Genomic DNA, 23,488 nt, shown 5'->3' with positions numbered 1-23,488 from the left:
TATGGATGGATGCCTTTGGGTGACATGCAGATTCGGGTAATGGAATATTTAAGGAAAAATTACAAATGCAGAAACTCGGAACTTAAAACAGAAAAAAAAAACTTCCGATAAGTAATAGAAAGGACACTAACAGTAAAAACAAAAAGCCGTATTTCTTTTTATTTGCCTTAAGTGGTTCTGGTTATGTTCTCTTAGAAATGCACAAACCAAGAGTTAATTCTGAATCACTGACATCCATGCAGTCATAAAAAACAATGTATGGCATGTTTCAAGTAATTTCACATTTGTAAACTAAAGAAGTTGCAAATCGCTAAATGTGATGGCCGTCATGATAATTGTTGAAAGATGATCACACTCGGTCTCCTCCGTGGCAGTAAGATGCCCTACCAAATAGACCACATAGTTGCTTCTAATTGACAGAGCTTCTTCAAATCAGATGTACAGCAAACCGCAAAGGAAATAATAGGCAAATTGTCCATCGCAGTTTTCATCTTTTATATTCTATATCCCGTGTTGTTTTAAACAAGGTAATTCTGTTAGTGTGAAGCAGATGTTGTCTTCTACTAATTAGTTTTTTTTTTTTCATTTCAATCCACGGTTTCACATTGTGGAAAGCGGACTGAATGAAAATAGTGATGGACAATTCGCATACCATTTCTTTTGCCGTTGGGTGTACGTATATATTTTTTAATTACTTTTTTACTTGTAAATGCCACACAGCAAACACTGCAAAACAGTGCATGAGATTCCAGTCCCTCCTCCAGCTAGGAACATTTACTCAAATACGATACCCCCACCTGTCACAATGTTAACCCTTAAGTAGACGCACGGGGGTAAATTTGACCCCCAGGTAGGTACTTTTTAATGCCCACTCTTGTTGGTTGGCCACACTGCTAGCTTATCTAGTATCTTCCTAAAACAGTCCGATTCAACTGTCAAGGTCATTTCCTTCATTGTGTAATTGCAGCAAGGTCAAGCTGTTCCAATGTTGATGGGGCTCAAATTTACCTCCAAACGCCTAGTAACGTATGCGATTTTTTTTGTTATTAATTTTTTGGAACTTTTGCCTACTGTGCTTCACGAGTGAAATATTTTATGAGTTTTTACTTGTTTTGTGTTGTGCGACTGGGTTTTACAGTGGATGTTTTATTTTTATAAGAATCGTTCAAAAACTTGGGAGTAGGGTAGTCGGGGGTAAAGGTCCGCGGAGGGCAAAGATCCGCAGGGCTTTTTTGCGAAGGCTTTGAATTGAATTGGCACCACTGTTGTTCAGATCACGAGGTATAGTGAAGGAGATCGGACGTACGAAGTGTGGTGTTCCTAGAACAAAAACCTTTACAGCTATGAGGTAAGTTACGTTTTTGTATAGTTTGATGTAATTTGGAATAAACAAACCACTTCTCTGACACTGGCGTGGTTATAGGTTCATGTATTACTATGTTTGTGTGTTTATGTATAAAGCTTTATTAATCATTTAATGGAGGAAGTCCACCAAAATATGCTGTTATTTGGCGGGAATTGGCAGCATTTTATAACATGGCGATATGGGGTAAAAATCCGCTGAGAGAGTGGGGCAAACGTCCGCTGCGGACTTTTACCCCATTCGTATAATTTTTCAAATCGTATATTCAATTCCTCATAAAAATTTGCTCTACCTTACATTGTTAATATCTATATAAATTATCTATATAAATAATTATGGTTGTAAAAACATATTTTTCTCTGTAAGTAGAATGACATGGGTACCTGGGGGAAACCCTGGAGGGTAATGTCTGTCAGGGGCGTGATGCTGATCACATCACCCCCACTCATGACCGGATCAAGAAAGTGTGGGGCGTTACACCCACACCCCCTATACGCCTTCATGGCGTGGTGCTAAGCACAGGGGAGCACTTTACCTTTTTTTTGTAAGTAGAGTTTGTGTGGTAACAATGCATATCTAAAACAGAAACTGCGCTATTTTCTCTCTACATGGCTTCATTTATTTAGGTCTGCTTATTTTGTTTAACTGCTGATAGTTTAACAACCTGGTAAGATTATTGTTGGGAATATACTGTATTAGCAATGTCTAAAAAAGGCTAACAATTCAAGGCTATAGACCGACCAACTAAATTATTGCCAAGTTTTGTCTTGTGCTTGAGGTTTCATGTTGAATTGCTAAATAATTTTTTGTCTTTAAAAATTCTTTCTGTATTAATTTATAATTGCATATTAAACTTCATGAACTTTTTGAGGTACCGGTATTGTTGAAATTTTTTCTCTTTGTAGCTTTGTCGAATCATGTGAAAGTGGAAGCAAAATTAGACATTTTGTGTTGATAGCATCTGAATTAATTATAGCACTAAAATAGAGCTTACCGTATTTCTCAAACAACATCGCAAAATTTTGATTCAACAGGAAAAATTCAATCGTGGGAATATACTCAATTATTGTCAAATGTACATAACATATCTGATAAAGAATACTTTCTAATGCTAGAAGTCCTCATACAAACCTCATTTTCTCGTTGCAGGAACTACAAAAGAAAGAAAGCAGAAGTGAGACCACTGACCGATGCTCTTTTTCAACAAGCACAACAAATGAAAGCAGATGGCATGTCTGTAAGAGAAATCGGTAGAGTTCTTGGGTTCGATGAATCAACAGTTCGTAAAAGATTGAAAGCTGGCAATGGAGTTGGGTCGCTAGGACGTTTCAAACGTGTGTTCACGCCCGAGCAAGAAAAGGAAATAGTGACACATCTTAAAGACTTGGATGCCCGTTTCTATGGACTCACATTGAAGTCTCTATGCTTCCTTGCCTATGAATATGCAGAAGGAAATGGAATCACGCATTCCTTTTCAAAGGAATCTAAGTTAGCTGGCAGAGACTGGACAAGGGAGTTTATGAAGAGGAATCATCTCTCTCTGAGAACTCCGAGAAAGACAAGTGTTGCTAGAACAATGGGATTCAACAGGCAACAATTGACCCAATATTTTCAAAATTTGAAACAGATCCTGGAGAAATACCACTTTCCGCCAAACCGCATCTACAACATGGACGAAAGTTGTTTCCAAACCGTCCCAAATAAATTACCTAAACATGTTGCTCCAAAAGGTAAACGAGAAGTGTCAAAAAAATGTGTCAGCTGACAGAGGAAAAACAATTACAGTTGCTTGTGCGATGAGTGCTACAGGACATCACGTCCCACCATTTTTCATATTTTCACGAAAAAGAAACAATCCGCTTCTTCTGAAAGATGGGCCAATCGGTTCTGCAATGGCTGTGACAGATTCTGGTTATATGAATGTGGAAACATTTTAATTTATCTAGACCATTTTAGAAAACACACTAACCCCTCTGCAGAAGTCCCAGTTTTGCTTATTTTGGATAATCACATATCACATGTTTCCCTCCAGGCTATTACTTCAGCTAAGAAACACAACATACACATGGTTAGTATTCCTCCTCATAGCAGCCACCGAACCCAACCCTTGGATCGTGCTTTCTTTAGGCCATTGAAAGCTTATTATGATGATTTATGTGACAATTGGATCACATCGAATCCTGGTCAGCTATTAACTGAGTACCACGTAGCAGGTATATTTAATCGAGCATTCGAGAAAACAGCCACAGCAGAAAAAGCTACTCAAGGATTTCGAGTGACTGGAATTCATCCATTAGATATCAATATTTTTAATGATGAAGATTTTTTACCAGCCTCAGTAACAGAACAAGAACATGAAATTGATACTGTTGATCTTGAAGATCCTGACCTGCGTGGAAGAATTTGCTTTGAAGATAGTCTGCCTGAAAACTCTCAGTCTGCTCTTGTAGAAACAAGGAATGATGAGTCCAGCAACGTGGCTGCTCTAGGAAATCCTACTCCTGTCCCTTCCTCTTCCGTTGATAGGACAAGCAACAGAGCTGCTCTGCAAAATCTTGCACCTGGGACTTCTAGTTCTCGTCAGTCATCAGTGTCTCCCCATGATATTATTCCACTCCCGAAATTAAATATTAGAAGAAAACGTACAGGAAGAGGCCTAAAATCTACTCTTCTCACTTCGACACCACACAAGGAACAACTTGAAGCACTACGGCAGGGAACGGTAGATCACGGGAAGAACGCCTACGAATCAAAAAAATCAAAGAAGAGACTCTTTCAAAGTACTGATAACCCGAAGAAAAGAGTTGATGAAGAAATTGTGTCGTCGTCTGAATCAGAATCCCAATTTTCCCTTCACGAAAGCAGCGATGATTCTGCATTTGTAGTAACCAGCGATGAATCAGAATATGACAACATTCCAGCTGAACTTCTACCCGGTGACTTCGTTGTGGTGAAAGTGTATGGAAAAACTAAATCATCATTCCATTTGTACGTGGCTAAAATCATTGAACTTGACGTTGATGGCTACATCGGTGTCTTTTACAAAAGGGCTCCGCAAACTATGGGATTCAAGAAAACTGATGAACGATCGTTCTTTCATAAAGACGATGTTGTGAGGAAATTGTCCACAACGATTCAAAGCAGTTCTACTCGATTCAAAGACATGATAGGTTTTAAAACTGATCTGAGTGATTTGTTTTTGTTCTAAAGTTATTTGAGTTTAATTTTTAAAGTTATTGAAATCTTGGGATACCTACTTTTCAATTTAAAATGAGAGACTATTTTTTTTTTCTATGTTTATCATAATTCAGTTTAATACAGTAAATTTAGCAAAAGTTATTGTAATAATTTTCTTCTTGCTGTGTGCGGCAAGAATCCGCAACATAGTACACCTGCGGATTTTTGCCCCATGCTATGGGGCAAAGGTCCGAATTTGCTTATGTCGATAAAATCAAATTCTTACTTTAAACCATTAACTTTGCGGGTTCTAAAACTGGTGTTCATTTTAGCTGTATAAATAAGGTATCCATTTATGACATTTTGAGATTAAAAACTTAAGACCAAAAATCGACAAAAAATCAAACGTAAAAACTGCGGACCTTTACCCCCACCTACCCTATGCAAGACAGAAGGAGCATATACAGCGGCACTGTTTAGAACCTAATTCATCTGAAGTGATCAAGATGAAGAATTGACTCCAAAATGAGATCATGAAATGATTCAGAACATGATACTAATTCTAAGACAAATTGTGATGAACTGAATGATATCCTGGAAGAAGATGGAATTTATTTCCTGGGAAAAAACAAAATAACTCGATGGAAAAAAGTTCCGTGCTCATGTTCGAATGTTCACACAAATAGTATGAACATTGTTTTACGGCTTCCTGGATCACGTGCAAGTGCAAAAAATGCCAAATCTGCTATGGAGACTTTTCACTTGTCATAGATGACACTACGATGAGGATCACTGTGGAAAATACTAATATGTACATAGAAATATTGCGCGGAGAATTTGTAAGGGAAAGAGATGCCTAATTGACTGAAGAAATAGTTAAAAAGACAAAACAAGTTTATGTGACATAATATATGATCTAGGAAAATAATACAGTGGTCCAATTAGTTATTTGTTTAAAACAAGAGAGATTGTGAAAATTGACATGTATTGAAACATCCATTTTTTCAAGGGTAAATGTTCTAAAAAAAATTTATTTGTTTAAAAAAAATAGTATATATTGCTAAATTTACACAAATATTTGAAGTGTATACTAAAAAAAAATTGTATTTCTTATTCCCCACTTTCTTTACAGTTATCATTTGCAAGGAAAGGTTTTGAAATGGTGAAAATTCAATGCCTGCCTATATTATTTAAAAAAAATTATTTCCAACCCTTTTTTATATTCAAAAACTACTTTAAGTCCTTTAAAATAGTCAATTAAATCACATAAAAGTTCTCTTTAGTGCATATGAATCTTACTTTATTGTAAATATTATTTTATATTTGGGGGTCAAATTTACCCCCATGTGCCTACTTAAGGTGATAAAAAGGCACGCCTGGTTAAGGATTAAACATAGAACTGGCATGCCCAGGATTTTCATAATGGGGGAAATGTCTTCAGCTACTTTCTTATTTTCATTATTTTTTCTATATTTAATGTTATTCTTTTTACAAATACCAAGTCAAGGATGTTAGGGCCCCCCACCAATCCCCCTCTTAGCCTGCATGGGAACATCACAAAGGCTGGAGCAATTATCACCACAATAATTTCCATCAAGAAGTGCAGAAAAATAGATTGTTGACTAAAGCTTATCGCCCACAGAGACGTGGCAAAAGAACTTCTGTTGTCCGAGTCTATTGAAATTAAATGGTGTAACATCCACTACAGAGAAATGCATGGAGTTTCTGTGCCAGATGCATGCAGGTTTCCAAGGTGGAAAATTTTCCGTTGGCCACGTCTCCAAATGCACTCTCGCGTAATTCCGCATCTTTTTGTTTAGCTCCGACAAGCATTATACTCGGCCCCGTTGTAGCCAAGCATAGAAAATATTAAATGCGATTGCATGGTTCAGAGCATTGCGACACAATACATGGGCGAACAGACTACCCTCGGAAAGTAACATGGAATTTTCCACTCTGAGGTTTGGGGTGGTGCGTTGATGCAGTCTCCATGGACGATAAGCTTACGGCAGAGTTGTTTTTTTAAGGCTGGTGAAAATTTTACTCTGCCATTAAAATCTGGTCACTTCTTATTTCATTTTTCTTTATTCCGGTTTCAACCACGGTAGCTCAGTTTTTAGGGCGTCTGACTACCATGCGAGACACCCCAGTTCGATCCCCGACAGGAGAGAGCCGGGATTCTTTTCATCTGTTAAAGTGGCTCTCGCACCCACCCAGCATCATACAAAGTAGGTACCTGAAGGAAACTATGGGGGGCCAGGGGCATGGTGCTGATCACATCACCCCCACCTTCGGCTGTGATCAAGAAAGTGTGGGGCCCTAACTCCACACCCGCTATATGCCTTCATGGTGTGGTGCAAAGCACAGGGGAGCACTACGTTTTTTACATTTTATTCCAGTTTCCAGTTTTATTAATATTTGAGAAAAAAAAGTGGGTGCTCAGTTTTATAATACAACCCAGAATTGCACCATTGATAAATAAATAAAATATTACAACAGAACACACAGTTACAAACAGAAATACTAATTTCATCATAAGCATTTGACATCATAAAACCTCTTAGTTTATTGTGTATGGTGGTGTTACGAGACTCCAACCTGGGAACTTCAGTAGCTAGTTCTAAAGTCAACCACTTAACATGCTCGACTGAGCTGACTTGATTAGGTTAAAAGTGATTGTTCCCATAAAGCCCGTACGTAACGAAGTGGTTGGGAATGATCCGATAAATGCTGCACTTACCAAACAGCTCTACTAAACAGTTTCAACTGCTCCGTGAAGAGATTGGAAAGAAAAATAAATAGGATATGGTCAGAACTGTGTACAAGTACTAGTTACATTTTTTTTAGTTCATGCAGCAAGCTGTGAAGCAGTGTAGGTATTATAGAGGGAAGTGCATGTTGTGTGTTGCCTCACTCATGTTTGCTTGGCTGCACCTTCTTGAAACCATGTGAAACATCAGGAACCTCTATGTCCATCAATAGTGCTGTCATTCGTTCAATACCTGTGTACTAGGTGAAAATATCATCGCCATTACGCCAAAGACAAATTTTGAGAAAGTTCCAGTTTTTAATAACTTTCAATGGAAAAATTAAGGTTAGATCAAATTTAAAGTATGCAGAATTTGAAAAATAATACCGATATGATAAAATATCTAACAGCAGCTTGAAAAACCCAATAAAATCAGTCAAATATGCAAACGTACATGCCTTTGATATAAGGATGACAATATTGTTCCACAACAAAATTCTCCCCCGAAAAGTGCTCCGTAATTTAAAAAGACACTAAGTTAATTGTAAGAAATGCATTTAGGCTAGTCATTTAATATGAATGACTGTATGATTGATTTATTTATTTTACTTCGTGGTTTGTTCCTCTTGGCTAATTTGCGAAGATGGGGATGAGTGATGAAATTGATGGGACATTTACAAACAATCATGCCCGAGCGGGATTCAAACCCGGGACCCCTAGCGTAGAAGCACGATGTGCTAACCACTCAGCCACGGGGTCCGGCAAATGACTGTATGAAACTACTGGTATGATGCCAGCAGCAAAGTTAAAATCATAACAGAAAAACTATTAGAAATAGAAATATTTCGTCAAAGCATCAATTTTTATTATTATAAATGTTGTCATGTTTGATTTTTGATTAGGTTCTATCAGATATACCGGTATTGCCTTCAGCAACTTCAGGTTAAACTGAATAGTCCAGATTTCAGCAAAAAGGGCTTTATAATAATTTTTAAAAAAATGGCAATGGAAGTTTGTATTTTTTGGGTCGGTTGACAGGCAAATTTGGAGCACTTTTTGCTCAAAGAGATTTGATAGTTTTGCATCCACAAGTTTTACATAGTACAGCTTTAATATACAGAGAATAATTATAGCACAAATATAACAACATAATAATATAAATATAACAATATAAAAATACATGTAGATACTAATTTTTCAAGTAGAGGCAAAGCTTCCATGTGACTTGTTTAACCCTTAACTTCCCAGGTCATGTTTTTGTCACATTCTGTCCCAGGTCCGGTCTCACAGACCTCTATTTTAAAATGAATATAAAAAATACTTAACTGCTGAATGCTATAGGAATGCTTATGTTGTTAGGTTTGGTTATTTTAGCATGAATACACTTTAAATGTATTATTTATGTTAAGAGATCTAAATCTTACAAGCCGAACCTAACACCTTAGGCATTTAACCCTTAACTCCCCACGTGTGGTCTCACAGACCTCTAGCATTTATTGTTATTCTGTTGTTTATGCATAGTGGTGGGGTCTGATCGCACATCACTTCCTAAAGGATCTTCAAACCATTTTAGTATCTCAAAATCAGGGTCTGTAACACACACAGTAGACGATGGGTTGGGCAATGAATCTGTAACACACAGGACCAGGTCCGGTCTCCGAGACCGCTAAGCATGAAAAAGCTATAAATATCGCTCAAGGTCACGATCAAGTGGGCACTGACGACTTAAACCAATGCAGGGTTCGGGAAGAGACAACTAGACAGCGCTACCCCACCCCTACACATAAACAACAAAATAACAAACGCTAGAGGTCTGCGAGACCGCACGTGGGAAGTTAAGGGTTAAGGAATACACGAGGTCAAAATTTGAAATTGTTACGGCCAAGACTATGTAATTGCCCTGTAGCAAAAATTGCACACAATTTGTAGGGTTGGACAGTCACTGACACTGCTGGGTTGTAACGATTTCATTGAAAGTCAGGCATTCGTTACAACCCCGAACTGTCAGACTACATACAAATGTAAATCCAAGTTAAGACCAAAATAAAGGAAAAATAAACAATCCTAGCAACTGGGATACTAAATTTTAAAGGGGTAAACAAACTACTTTCTCATCAGCTCCTGTATTTATGGAAAACTTATCAACATACAATAAAACATATGGACAGTAGTATACAAAATAACCATGGATATATATAATATATATTTCTAATAATATACTTACATATAATTACAACAGGTATTTTGAAATAAATGTTTGACCTTCAAAATAGGATACTGAAATAAACATTAGAATGCTTAAAAATCTTTTTTCCCTGCTTTGCGTAGTTATAAGAATTTATCTTTGTTCATGCCAAAATTAATACTGGAATCTCAACACTGGTAACTGCCTCCTTAATACTAATCCACTTATAAGCATGTTGCAATTGTGATCATATTGCACTAAACATTTATTCATTCCATATATAATTTTATACATAATAACATTAACATGCTCCTAAAGTGCTCATCATTTTTCATATATTTGTGTACAAAGTGTAGCGTGTATAAATATATCTTATTATAAATATCTCCCCCTTAATGATTTTTTTATCTCAATTAGGATATTTGAAAATGAACATTTCTTTTGCATATAAAAATCACCTGAGGCCAAAACAAATCTTTGACAGCATTACAAGAACATGAATGGCATTTTGCCTTTCCCTTCATATTAGCAATTTCAGAAATTGCGTTTTGATGGTGGCATCAAGTGTTCTGGAAGTTCAGAAGGAAGATCGTGTCCATCTAGTTTCACATTTATCAGATGCATGGCCAGCGCAAACTCGTCCGCATCGAGGAAACCATCTTTGTCGATGTCTGAAAGCTTCCAGACCTTTCCGAGCACAGAATTTGGCAGCTTGGACTTCACCATCTCAGATTTTGCGGCTGGAAAAGAAAAATCGTTAAAATTAAGTTTTTTGTTTCACGTGCAATTTAGTCACCACACAGAGAACGGAATCTTAAATCAAAATAATCTCAATGTTTGATGCAAACAAAAAAAATAGCAAGCTAATGAATTATTGAAAATAATGCATTTGCTGCATTTCATGAATTTATTATCATTACAATAAAATATGTGCATTGTAATGTATTGTATAATTCTAATAAAATATATTTATGAGCAAAAAAAAAAAATATTTGATCACTTTTATACTTCAAACACAGGGTCAAGTCCTGGCAGAAAAAATGTCTAATAACTAACTCAAAAATGAGTGCAGAGAGATGGGACTCTTTCTTTCCAGGATTGGCACGTCATGCCCTATTAAGTTATGCCAAGTTTGCCATAGGTCATCTGGGAAGGGTCAGGGCTTCAAGTTAATTTAATAGAGCAGGTTCGAGGCCCTACTCTTGGTCCTTGAGCTCTGTTGCTCTATGTAAGCATACGTGCAGAGGAACATTTGAATGATTCAAACCCGCAACCTCAGAACTGCTAATTTTCCACTGAACGAAGAAAAATATAATTTTTCCCAGTTTTATAATGAGATAAAACTTGTCGAAGAATTCTAGTATTTTCATGCATAACTGGGCCTTTGAATTCTGTTATTTCGACAGTAGGGGGTTTGCTACACTAACGATATCTACAGGACATTCATTAGAAATAAAAGTTAAGAACTACTGCTCTATTACCATGCTAACAAACAAAACACATATAGAAAGAACTGCATTACAATTTTCATCAATTTTAAGAAAATAAATAGGGTTATAAATTTAATGCACATAGAGGGGTCCCATTTTTTATAGGTGAGGAGGTTCAGTTAAATATAATTAACATTTATTTAAATAATGCTGCAATACATGGGTAATGAAAAGATTCTAGTCCCACAAGCACCAGTGAGACTTGGTTGGAAAAACACTGCAAAAACACTTAAAATTTCAATTTGGATGAAGGTACAGTAAAACCTCGGTAATCCGGACTAATGGGGGGATAAGTTGACCGATTTAACGAAAGTCCAGATTAACTGAAATAACCTAAAAGAACAGTAGAAAGTGCATTAAAACTCCGTTTATAGCAAAAAAACATGTTTATTATGATGTATTTAAAGGGCATAAGCCTAAGTACACTATACAGTACAGTAAAATATAAAGCAATGCAATACTGTCCAGATTAATCGAAGTCCAGCTTAACGAGGTTTTACTGTATTATATTTCCAACATTTCTATACTTAAACACCTTGCTTTGATAAGCACCCCTCCCCCCAAATACAAAAGGTAATATACAAGGATCAACTTAATACTCTACATAACTACATAAATGTGCTATTAGAAGGTATATATTTAATGTTTGTAATAAGTGCAGCTTTTAATCAAATTTAGGATTATATTCACAATATAAAAACCAAAATCTCATTTTTACATACCGCTTTTGAACCAGAAATTTTGCTTTTTAATTTACCTTAAATATGTGCCTCTAACGATTAGCTAAAAATGGCTGAAAAGTAATTAAAATAAACCAAATCAATATATGAACTGTCGTTTCCATATTTCACTTAACTCCCAAATCTCCCTTAAATATTCATTGGAGCTTCAGGGCAGAACGGTCATTGTCATTCTAACAGGATGGCTGCTATCAATCACATCATGCAGCCTGTAATATTAAGCTAATTAGGACATTCCATTCTGGAAGTGAACTTCCCTTGGCTCGCGTCCAAATCCCAATCCAGCACAGCTGTTCCTTTTCTCTAATTGCGAGAAACATTACGCACATCCCACACGGCACATTTTAATTTGGCCGGCGCAACAAGTTGTTACTTAAGACACCCACCTGCTCCCGTGATCTTGCCGTCGATGGGATTCAGGGAATCAAACATGGAGTCGTATTTATATCTTTCCTTTGCCACGATCCACTCAGGTTCCCCTGAACCAGCGTCAATGCCCTCTCCTCTCTTGTAGCCGAACGGGCTCACCGTGTCTTCCACTCCTTCAAATGCACCTCCTGAAATAGAAGAAAACTTGAATTTCAATACAGGGTGACCATACATCCAGTTGAGACCAAAAAAATATATTTCACGCATTGCATACATGACAATTTCTTGGGTGGATACGTCAAGGTCATTAACAGGGTGTCTACCAAAATAAATCCAAAATTCTTGACCTATTTCTTTTGTTTTTCTTAACCTTTATTTATTCGACCGCTACTTAGGTAAAGTTGAAAATTAGCAATTAAGAAAATAAATATTTATTTAATGAAAACCCCTAAAAAAAAGGTCAGTTAAGATGAAAACTGAAGATGTTCTTAACAAGAGAATTAGATTTGCTCCATCTATTAATGCATCCTGGACTGCATTTGGGGCTTGTGCTGTCATCTCTTATATATTGTGATTGTCCCTTCATCCACCTTCTCGCACCACCATTCATCCTCATCTTCGTGACTAGTCAAAGGGGCAGAAAAGTGAAGTACTTAAAATAAACAAAATGAATCATCTACAATTTGTCCACCAGCAAACCATCACTACTTCCATTTCATGGTGGGTCTGTTAAAAGGTGTGTTCAGTGTTTCAGCATCATCATCCTTTGCACTTTCCTGCCTCTGACGGTTTCGTGTTTCGGCGTTGAAAATTATATTGTTTTTGCAATTAATTTTAAAGGGCTACTGCCTTCATTAACAGAGGCTACAGTATCTGGGATGGGGATGGTAGTGCTTCATAGCTTTTGTTTGTTCTCTGGCAATGATAGTTCCAATTTCTCCCTTCTGGCAGCACTGGTGGATATTTCTTGGCAGCAGACGATGCAAGCCAGACCGCCAGACAGGATAAATTGGAAATATCACCACCCGAGATCAAAGCAGTGGCTCTTAAAAATTAATCGGGGAAAAAACTATTCAATTTGCAACACAAACACAAAACACCACATGTGAAGCATTACTTCAGTTCACAATATTACAACACCGAGAAATTTAAACCTGAGCATACATAAAAGGTTACATGGAAAATTCAGCAATACAGTTTAAATTTTCATGAATCAGGGAATAAATTTGAAAAACCTAACATGCATAAATTCTCACACAAATTGGGTCAATAAAAACAAACAATGCTCATAAAAAATGGTTTTCCACAGGCGAGGAGGAAAGCATACCTTTAATGAGAGGTTCCGAAACTTTCATAGTTTCTTCATGTGGAATCATGGCCATCAAACGAGCAATGTCTTCTGCAAGCATGCGGTCCACTATCTCCAGCAATCGAGGCTTCAATGGGTGGAATTTAGTGAAGTCATGATGTACAAGTTGTTCCTACAAAGAGAGAAAAAAATTCCAAGTTGTTCTCATTACATCACCATTTAATGGTTCAGTGTTAACGTTTTCTAAAAATGAAATGCGGGCCAGTCCAGGACACAATAATCCATTTTCAGTTAACTTAGAAAGGGCCACTACAAGTTTACCCACGAGCTATCAGGTTCAATACTCAACAGGAGTAATTTTAGTGACCAAGATCTAGTTTTAAACCTAGAGTCAAGTCTTCAATGATCTACCAATACATTAAGTGGACACACAGCATGGCTGACCACAATCACATGCCTTCAAGAATAATTAGTTTATGTTACAAAGCAAAACTGAAGATAAAATTGACAAGAAAAAGTTGTATTTAACATCTACAAGTGTTCTTAAACTGGTAGTATTGGTATCAATACTAGCAGGACCTGCATAAGAGTATTAGCATGATTTTTTTAAGAATGTTAGAGCTTGACCCTGAAAAAACCTTAAGTCACTTGTAAATGTGAATTTTTCATTCAGTTGTGATAACGTAAAACTAGAGCTGTGACAATGTATCAGCTGGAAATGTCAGTTCCAATTTAACTGCACAATTTTTATTATTTTCGCAACAGCATTGATTTGTAATTAAATAATTATCATCTGGGAAGTTAAGAATATTTTCCAAGCAAAACTCTAGCAGATCGATAGGATATAGTTCTAATTAGAGACTATATTTTATAATTTGGAAATATTTTGATGTACTATACACTGTTTCATTTTCAAAGTATCAAGTCAACCTTCAAATCTGCTTTAACATATATAATGCAGCCACCATCAAAGCACCAAGTTCTGGTCCACACATGGATAATTCTAACATGCACATTGAGGAAGTATGTGTGGTGTGCTATGCATCCCATTGGTAGTTTACAATGGTTAGTTTACAGACACATTACACTCTAGTTTGAATCACTAGATCACAGAAATGAACATGTAATGTTGGCTTCAACAGGATGTGGCGTGAAGCCCTAGCATTTGTGCAAGGCTTTAGTGAATATCTTATTACCATTATTTTTTTTATACAGGAAGCAGGTTGTCATTTGGAAAACTTGCGTGAAAATTATCTGTCATCCAAAGAAGATTGGAGCAATGGTGGAGCATCTGACTGTTGTGCTGGAACATTGCTGTGCTTGTCACTGTACAATGCAGTTCTGGGGTTCACCCAGCCTTTAACAACAGGGTACCTTGGGAAAGACAGGGGGAGGGAGGTAAAGACAATTGGAGCATGGTGCTGATCACATCACCTAAAAAATACCTGGTGGAGCCGCATGGCACAGTGGTTCAGAACCCACTTTAAACTGTTGGACCAGTACCAATTAGCCTATATGTGCATACAGTGGTCTATTAAAACAGCAATTCAAACACATCTCCCTCTGTGTGGGGGAACTTTATCTTATCTAAGAACACTGTGGGTTAACATTGGGGAACTGTAAGTAAACAACCATATGATTTATGTAGCATTAGGTCGTACTGCATATGTTGGGCCCCAAGACTTTTGATCAAAAGCTGCCCAATAAACTTTCCTATCACATGCTGCAAACAAGTAAGATATAAATCTCATGAAGTCATGACTACCTTATCAGCCACTGACATCATCAGCGAGGACTAACACACAGATCAATAATCCTAAATGTGTCAATACATCCAGCTGAAACAATAATGGAGAAAGCAATAAGGATAAAGGCTACATGATAACAGTGCGAGTCATGCAGTTTCCACATTGTCCAATACTGCTTTAGCACCAAGGCTGTAATGTAATTGTACAACAGAAGCGTACAATGTAGCCAACGTCAAAATGTCCTTGGTAACATCACAACCAATACACCATCCTACTTAAATTATATTTAAGAAAAAAGCTCTTTGCAACACCAGTCACTTCCTCAAACTTTGTGGCAATAGGAAAGTAAATATAAAGCAAGGAAATGAGGCAACATCCTGCATGACTGCCACTTCAATGTAAATGAACTTCCATTGTTCTTGAACCTGAACAAAGAAACTTGTGTCATGTTTCTCTATCATTTCACTTTGTGTTTACTGTGTGTAATACTTTCTTGTGTGTACTTTGATATTTTACATTGATAAAACAGTTCTGAAAAACATGAAATCAGACAGGAGTACAGTCACTGACACTTCTGGGTTGTAGTAATCCCATTTACTTTCAATGGAATTTGAAATTTTGGGTGTGTCAGCACTAAGGCTATTTTCCACCAGTCACTTTATACAAGGTCCAGCCCCTTACCATAACTAAAATAACAACTGTAATGTTGTGTCGTAACTAAAATATTAAAATATTCTGACCTGGTTAAAAGCTGAGGCTGAGGCACTCAGCACACAAAACACAGGACAACACACTGAACTATACCGGGCATGGGACCAGTCGCCAGAGCCTCGGTTGTCTGCAAAATGCAGTCCAGGGTGTACTACGTGGAAGTGAAGTTGACAATTGGGTGTACTATGTGGAAGGTCAACCCTTACACCCCGCACATTCTTACAATACAACGCAATAATGAAAATTGTGTGTGGCCACAGCATGAACGTCCGAGAAAATGAATGACCACCTAAAAATTATATATTTCATTTCAGTCACAGTAATTTATGTTAATTATTATAAATTCATTGAAGAAACACGATACTTTCAGACTGAAATAGTGCTTTCTTTTTAGGGGGCATCAGTATTATGGGGAGCAATTTGCCTCCTTTGCCCCCCCTGGAAAAAAATTATCTCGCTTGCCCCTCCCTGGAAAAAAAAAACATCTACATATTATGTCCTTTACTGAAAGACCTACCTTGATTCTAGTGTAAACCTCACGAAGTTTCACACATATTTCAATGATCACATAAAAACATTAACTTTTCCTTCATTCGTACATAAGTTTATTGCCAGTGCAAAAGTTGAGCGAATAATCAGAGTTACTTTATTCTTACCATCAACAGAGCCCACCCACTTATTTATGGTGAATATGAGATCAAGATTTCGGTACAAAAACTGGATACATTCAGGGATCAAAAGCAGGGTATAAAATGGAACTTTGGTTTTAAAATCAAGAATATGATCGTTTGATTCAAAAAGTATACTTATTACACAAAATAAACATTTCCTTTCTGATAGCACATGCAGTTATCAGTGTGTTGAAGTTTAGTCCTGTGCAAAGGAGTCTATTATTGTGCTCAAATATTTGCAGCAGAATTAACAAATTTTCTGTGTGTTTACATAACCTGCAGGATAAATGTGACTTCAGAAAGTGTTCTCTCTGTAAGTAAACTGAAAATGTTGTGTTTGTTTATTTCACATTTTCCAGTTCATTTTGCATCATTTTGTGACAAAATATTGTAGGAAAATGTACCTCGCACTGTTTGAAATGTTATTTAAAAGTTTGTGTTTCTGTCAAAAATGAAATATGCATGTCTCTATAATCACAGACATAGAAACCTATTTTCAAGTTCAGGCAATGTAGGTGTAAACAGTCTTAATTTAGTGCAAATTCTGCCAATTACAATCAGATGTAAAGCAAATGTCAAATAACCATACAGGATTTTAATGGACATTTTAAATTTTTACATAGGACCAGTAGGATATTTCATCAGAAAAATTTCCTACTGGTATATCCTAAATAAACTTCATTTAACTTATATCATTCCCATCAATTACAACAAGCATGTCCAACTTTTTGACTGGCATTCTGCAAGTACGCAACTTTTTAATGAAGATTTTTATTCTAAAATGCCGTTTTTAGCAAATAACTCCCTACAGACACAAAATAAAAGCAGTGTTACTAATATTTAATAAATTCAAAATCAGCTACACGTTGCAGAATGGAGAACCCTACTTAGCAGTTTGAATTATGCATAGAATTAGAACTTGCACATACTTGCATCCTCTTGAGATCTGGAAAATCGCCAGGAGATATCTGATGCTCCCTCTGAAGCTGGTCGTATATTGTCCCGAGGTTCTTGATCAATTCCTTCTTTTTAGTTTCTTTGCCAAACATTGAAGGCATGTCTTTCCTCAAAGCACTGATGATGTACGCATGAACCTGGAAATTCACATAAATACAACTGTAAAGAACGGTTCAATGCGGTCACATACATGCAACACTTTCATAATAACAAAACAGCAAAGCAGATCAATTTTCTCATTGAACAAACAGATATAAGATTGAAATAATTATTTAAGCTTTCCTGACGGTAAATGATGAAAGGTTTTTTTTTCCAGGATATCAACCAGGTGATTTCTGGATAGGCTTCTGAGCTTTCGAGAGCTAACATCACTCTCATCTTAAGGGATCTTCAATCCGGACATCACCTGGTTGATATCCCAAGAAAACATCTTCAGATATAAAGATTGTTTGAAATTTCTCTGGGTAGAGCACATCTCAAACACACTGGCAGAACATATATACTCTCTGCTGGTAAAAAATAAAATCACTATTCCAAAATTACACGTAAGAAAACTGACATTATTGAAATGTTTTTCTTATGCAGCAGATAGAATGTTTGGAATAACTAGTTATCCTCAATATAAACTTATGGAACAACCAATCCTGTGAAAATCACTGGTATATGAGAAACATTACATGTTCATCATGAAAAAAGCTTAACAAATAAATTGTGTAAGGAACAACATGATACCGCATTAATGAAAGGAAACAGAAAAATAAATTATGCCCCATAATTTAGAATCACTTCCAATTTGTAATAATAACAAGAAAGTGTGCTAACCATATCTGGATAAAGATTGGATCATTTAATTTCTCACAGATATTATTTTAAGATTGTGGGAAGTATATCTGATACATACAGTGACTGCATAAAATGCATTTTACTTTAATACATGCATTCATACATTTTTTTAAAAAAAGATAGGAAAGGTAAGTATAAAGGAACTCTTGTAGTGAAATATTTAACTACCAATTCTCTATTTTATACAAGCAAATGTAAAAGCTTCACTAGTTATTACCTTAGCCAATCGAGCACGTTTTATGAGATCATTAAGCTTCCTCAGTGCAGCATTTCGTGGGAGAGACTGCATGTCTTTGAATAAATCCTGTTCTTCATCCTCAAATAACCTGGGCAATGAAAAAAATTGCAAGTGAATACTTTCCAGTTGAATAAATCTGGCAAAGAGTATAAAACCACAAAAAAATTATACTTATGTTTGATATATTGATCACTATGTATCAGTACCTGCATTAACACATGTATTTAGAACAAAACGCCTATGAATCTACAATACAAAATTTCCCCTTCCCCTGGCAGTCAAATAAGATCCCTACAAATGCTATTGAAACATGAATGTGTGGAATTAAGATCTAGGCTTAATAACCAAACTTTATTTTTTTAGCTGTGGTTAATATAAATTAACTTACATACTTTTAACAATTATTCTTTTCAAACAGTTCCATTTTCATTACCAGTAAGAATGTCATAACTGGTGTCATATTACGTTGGTTCTGTTGGACCAATGTAAGTGTGTAATTTGACTTTCTGAATTAGTGAATGTACTTATTTCACTGGTAGGTTTGATTCAACATGTAATACTTATTGTACTGCATTTAATTTACCCTCATTATAATACACAGTGTATATATATATACATACACACACTTGAATAATAGATGTTTGGGTATAAATGTACAGTACCGGAATTATCTCCAATTGCTTTCAAATTCGGCATACTCACTATTCTTGGCCTCGTAATCACGAATCTGCAGTTAAAAATTGGCAGTCATGTCTAGAAATTGCAAAATAACCTTGTCAATTACCGCTATGATTCTCCATACACTAACATGGAAACCATGTTTTCTGATATGAAGACGTCTTCTTTCCGCACAACGGTCTTGCTATCGTAGTCATAACACAATGTTGCTCAAGTGTTGTGCAATATGCGAGACCCATTGCATAAAGCGTTCATTTGCATGTGAGAAAAGGGTGTCTTGCGTAAAGGTGGAAATCATGTTTGCCCCACGAACCATTCATGGTAAGGTTAGGTTAGGCAAGCATAGTTAAAATTACGGGTGATCGGAAACATAGTTTTGAAATGCTAATCATTGCAAAAAATAGTTGTTTTCTTCATAAATCAAGGGTGTTTACTCCGTTCACTGACCCACTTTTTTCGACTTAATTTGCAATTTCTAGACGTGACCGCCAAATTTTAACTGCAGATTCGTGATTACGAGGCCAAAATTAGTGAGTATGCCGTATTTGAAAGCAATTGAAGATACTTCCAGTATTGTCAATTTGCTCCGATGTTTGCACTAAAATGCTTGTTATTGTAATACAAATTACGTAATGTCTTGCACACACTTCGCGCAGATCTTCCCCAAGTTCTGTTCTCACAAAGGAATGCTCTCAGCCCAGTGGGAGTAAAAGAATAACAAATGAAAGGCAGAATGCGAACCACCCTGAATCTTGAAAAAAACTGACTATTTATTAACTGAAGCTTCTTTTTCATTATTATTATTACAAAGCTACTCGAAATATCGAAAAAACAAGACAATTCCCAACCCTCTCTTTTCATTGCTTTAAGACTTTGGTAAAAGTTTACTATCCTATAAGTTTATTACACCTACAACGTCTTAGTTTCGTCAATTTTTGACATTCATATTTACCTATCTGCTTCACGGAACATTCCGTGAATGGTTTTTGGGGCTATCCATCCCGGAATTCGTGGGAAATTTAAACTAAAAAATTATTTTCGTTTGAAAATTTTATATTAAAAAATTCACTAGTATACAGACTAACAATAACTGGACATATAGACACACTTGACTTAACTGAAAATCAATGTAAATCCCCAAATTACAACCCTACGACCTTAGATACCATAAAGACAGGATCAAATCATAAGATAAATATTTCTGGTTGATATTGTTAATGATTTGTTCCTCCAAGCAACTTGCAAACGTAAGTACGTAACGTTACATAGTCAGAACACACAGCATCTACACAGAGAGTAATGTGATGATTTTGGTTGCATGATATATCTGCCACCTTTAATATCAACAAAATTTTGCACTTTTTAGTAGAAAGGAGGGTTGGTTCAGTCTAATAGACATTTTTTTTTGTTCCAGGTTCACACTATTAAGATACTCTTGTCACATTTTTTCAGGAGGAAGGAATATGATTGACAATACAGGAGAATGAGGAAAACATTTGTAAAATATGAACTGAATGCTAAATAACATTTTAACTTTCTCATGATATAATTCCAGAATTAACAAGTTTCAAAACCACTAATTTGGGAGAAAAGATGTGAAAATAGCTTCGCAATAAACATATGAAAGAAAGTATGGAAATACTAAGGCAACAAAACCTAATGACCCAACCTACTTACACAATAGAAAAACAGTTTATTGGTCATAAAATTATTGGCCTCTATTTACATGTTAGGGTAAATATCTGTTATATCGGAGACACATTAAAATCGGATATTTTGTGTTTCGGATGGTTCGTACTTATCAATTGTGTATTGCGGAACATATTTGAAGGTGCCATTATGCTTTTTACACGAAAATAACTTCGATTTTTCACATTAAGATCAATTCTTTTAGTTCCTTTCTTCCGTTACGGAACATACAATATTGTGCCCACAGCTGTGGATCATCGCACTTCGTGCTTGTTTTTTGTCGATTTGGAGTGGGTATGCAGTGTTACCAACCTTCTTAACCGAAAAATATCAACTTTCGTGTTCACTATGTCATCACAAACCATTGACGGATAGCACCAAAAACCATTCACGATAGCCCCATGAACCATTGACGGATAGCCCCAAAAACCATTCACGATAGCCCCACGAACCATGGACGGATAGCCCCAAAAACCATTCATGATAGCCCCATGAACCATTGACGGATAGCCCCAAAAACCATTCATGATAGCCCCACGGACCATTTCCGGCAAGGTTAGGTTGGGTTAGGTTACGTAAGCATAGTTAAAAAAAAGGCACATTTGGAAACACTGGCGAGACCGCGTGACTTTCGACGCCCGCCCCATCTGCAGGTACATAATGGAAATAACGGCATAATGTTGTCACTTTGCACAAAATGCAAGTTTATTATATCAAAATTGCTTATTTCTTGTTGTGCAGCATTCTACGGTGAGAAAATACCTCCACGAACTTTCAAAATGCTACAGAAACCCATTTCCTTAAATAGTTTCTTCTGTAAAAATGAAGGGTATAATTTAACAATACAGGGAATTTCTCCAATTTGTTTGAAATTTCGGATACTTACTAATTTGGGTCTCCTAATCACGAATCTGCACTTAAAATTTGGCACTCACGTATAGAAATTCCTGAATTATGGCTAGCCCCACGGACCATTGGCGCTAGCCCCATGAACCATTGGCACGTGGTTAGGTTAGGAAACATAGTTAAATTTTAGGGTCGTAGTAATATCAGGAATATATATATTTCGTTCTTTAAGTATTCGAAACGGAAAATCTTGCGATAAATAATGAGCAATTGTACATTGTCGGTTGCGATGACTGACCCTCTCATTTTGCAAGTTTGACACGTGAGCGCTAAATTTTATCTTCAGATTCGTGATTAGGAGCCCTAATTTAGTGAGTATGCCGAATTTCAAACAAAATGGAGAAATTCCCGGTATTGTAAAATCGCTCCAAATGAAGAAATGTGTCTCCGATATAACAGACATTTACCCATGTTAGTAATTTCAGAAGTGACAGCAAGTAGTGTGATGAACCCATAGTAGGTTTACCAATAAAAAAATGTTGGTACCTTCATTTATTTTATTTCTAACTTACCTCCTGTTAACATCATAACGCAGTGGTTGGTCCCAGAATGAGCCAATGTACACACGAGCAACTTCGGGAGTGTTCAGCACTTTACCTAATGACCACATTAAAGCACCATACACTCTCATAAGTTGCTGATGATCCACCATATCTGCTTTATTTAACACTATTCGTATTTTATCGTCATGTCCTCTTAATGCTTCAATAGATCTTCTAAATTCGTCAGAAATGTCAAGTTTATGAGCATCAAATAAAAGTATTATCCTATCAACTCTCTCTGCAAACCACTCCAATACTCCTGTAAAATCATAACCGCGATCCACACGTTGTTTCTCACCAGACAAAATTCCTGGTGTGTCCACTATTGATATTCCTTTAAGAACTGGTGAATCTACTAGCGAGCACTGAAATCTATTTAAAAATGCATTTCCAAACTTAGAAAGAGGTCTGAATTGTCTTTTTGGGTCTACAACTAATGCATTTCCTGGAATTACTCCTTCTTGTTCTTCATGCATTACAGCTATAAACCTGTCGGTTGTGGGTTCCGGTCCAATTCGTATGCCTGGAAAATCTCTCTCCAAAAGGTACCTTATAAACGTTGTTTTACCTGTTGAGTACTGGCCTACTAATAGTATCATAGGCTTAGCATCAAAATCTGGATCATCTAATTGCGGAGAATGAAAATCATGAAACTGATAATGTTGCTCTAAAGGCAATAATTTTGTTCTGTAAATTTTCTTCAAACCTTCCACAACATTATCAAATAATTCTGGACTTTTCTTGTTTTCTTCTTTGCTTAACCAACTGAACATTTTTCCTTTTCTATGGTCCCTTCTGCCTAAAATATACACTAACACACGTCAAGGTTCACTATCGCTACGCCCAGTGCCACCACAACAGCTAGCGAGCAGATGCCACTTGCGTTTGCGTCAACTCAGATTAAAAGGCATTTCACTTCATGCTATTCGGAATACGTAAAATCTGATAAAATCTGAAGTGATGTCATCACCTGTCATGTGACGTAAGGCAAAAGCGATAAAATAAAATTCAGACATTTGCAGAATATATAGCTCGAAATATAATTCAGCATGTATGAAATTTTGAAATGATACTATGTTTTGGAAAACGGTGGAAATGTGATATTAGGGAATCCCTAGAACAT

The 23,488-nt window shown here is 36.4% G+C and overlaps 2 protein-coding genes across 2 annotated transcripts; one reads left to right on the top strand and one right to left on the bottom strand.

The window, feature by feature from the left end:
- The first annotated feature begins 1,296 nt into the window (after positions 1-1,296).
- LOC145990117 (uncharacterized) lies at positions 1,297-3,152 on the top strand. The gene is made up of 2 exons (XM_083125774.1): positions 1,297-1,348; positions 2,513-3,152. Exons 1-2 carry the CDS (start codon positions 1,344-1,346, stop codon positions 3,126-3,128), a joined length of 621 nt encoding a protein of 206 aa, XP_082981900.1. The 5' UTR covers positions 1,297-1,343; the 3' UTR covers positions 3,129-3,152.
- Positions 3,153-9,374: 6,222 nt separating this feature from the next.
- On the bottom strand, positions 9,375-23,268 carry Past1 (putative achaete scute target 1). Its single transcript, XM_083124931.1, has 6 exons — positions 22,336-23,268; positions 18,530-18,638; positions 17,442-17,606; positions 13,401-13,554; positions 12,091-12,261; positions 9,375-10,214 (listed from the first exon to the last, which is right to left on the bottom strand). Exons 1-6 carry the CDS (start codon positions 23,136-23,138, stop codon positions 10,009-10,011), a joined length of 1,608 nt encoding a protein of 535 aa, XP_082981057.1. The 5' UTR covers positions 23,139-23,268; the 3' UTR covers positions 9,375-10,008.
- Positions 23,269-23,488: the final 220 nt, after the last annotated feature.

The sequence above is a fragment of the Lepisma saccharinum genome, chromosome 7 (assembly GCF_977018435.1).
Source record: "Lepisma saccharinum chromosome 7, izLepSacc3.1, whole genome shotgun sequence".
Classification (NCBI taxonomy): domain Eukaryota; kingdom Metazoa; phylum Arthropoda; class Insecta; order Zygentoma; family Lepismatidae; genus Lepisma; species Lepisma saccharinum.
The sequence above is the reverse complement of the archived record's forward strand: the minus strand, read 5'-3'. Positions and strand labels throughout refer to the sequence as shown.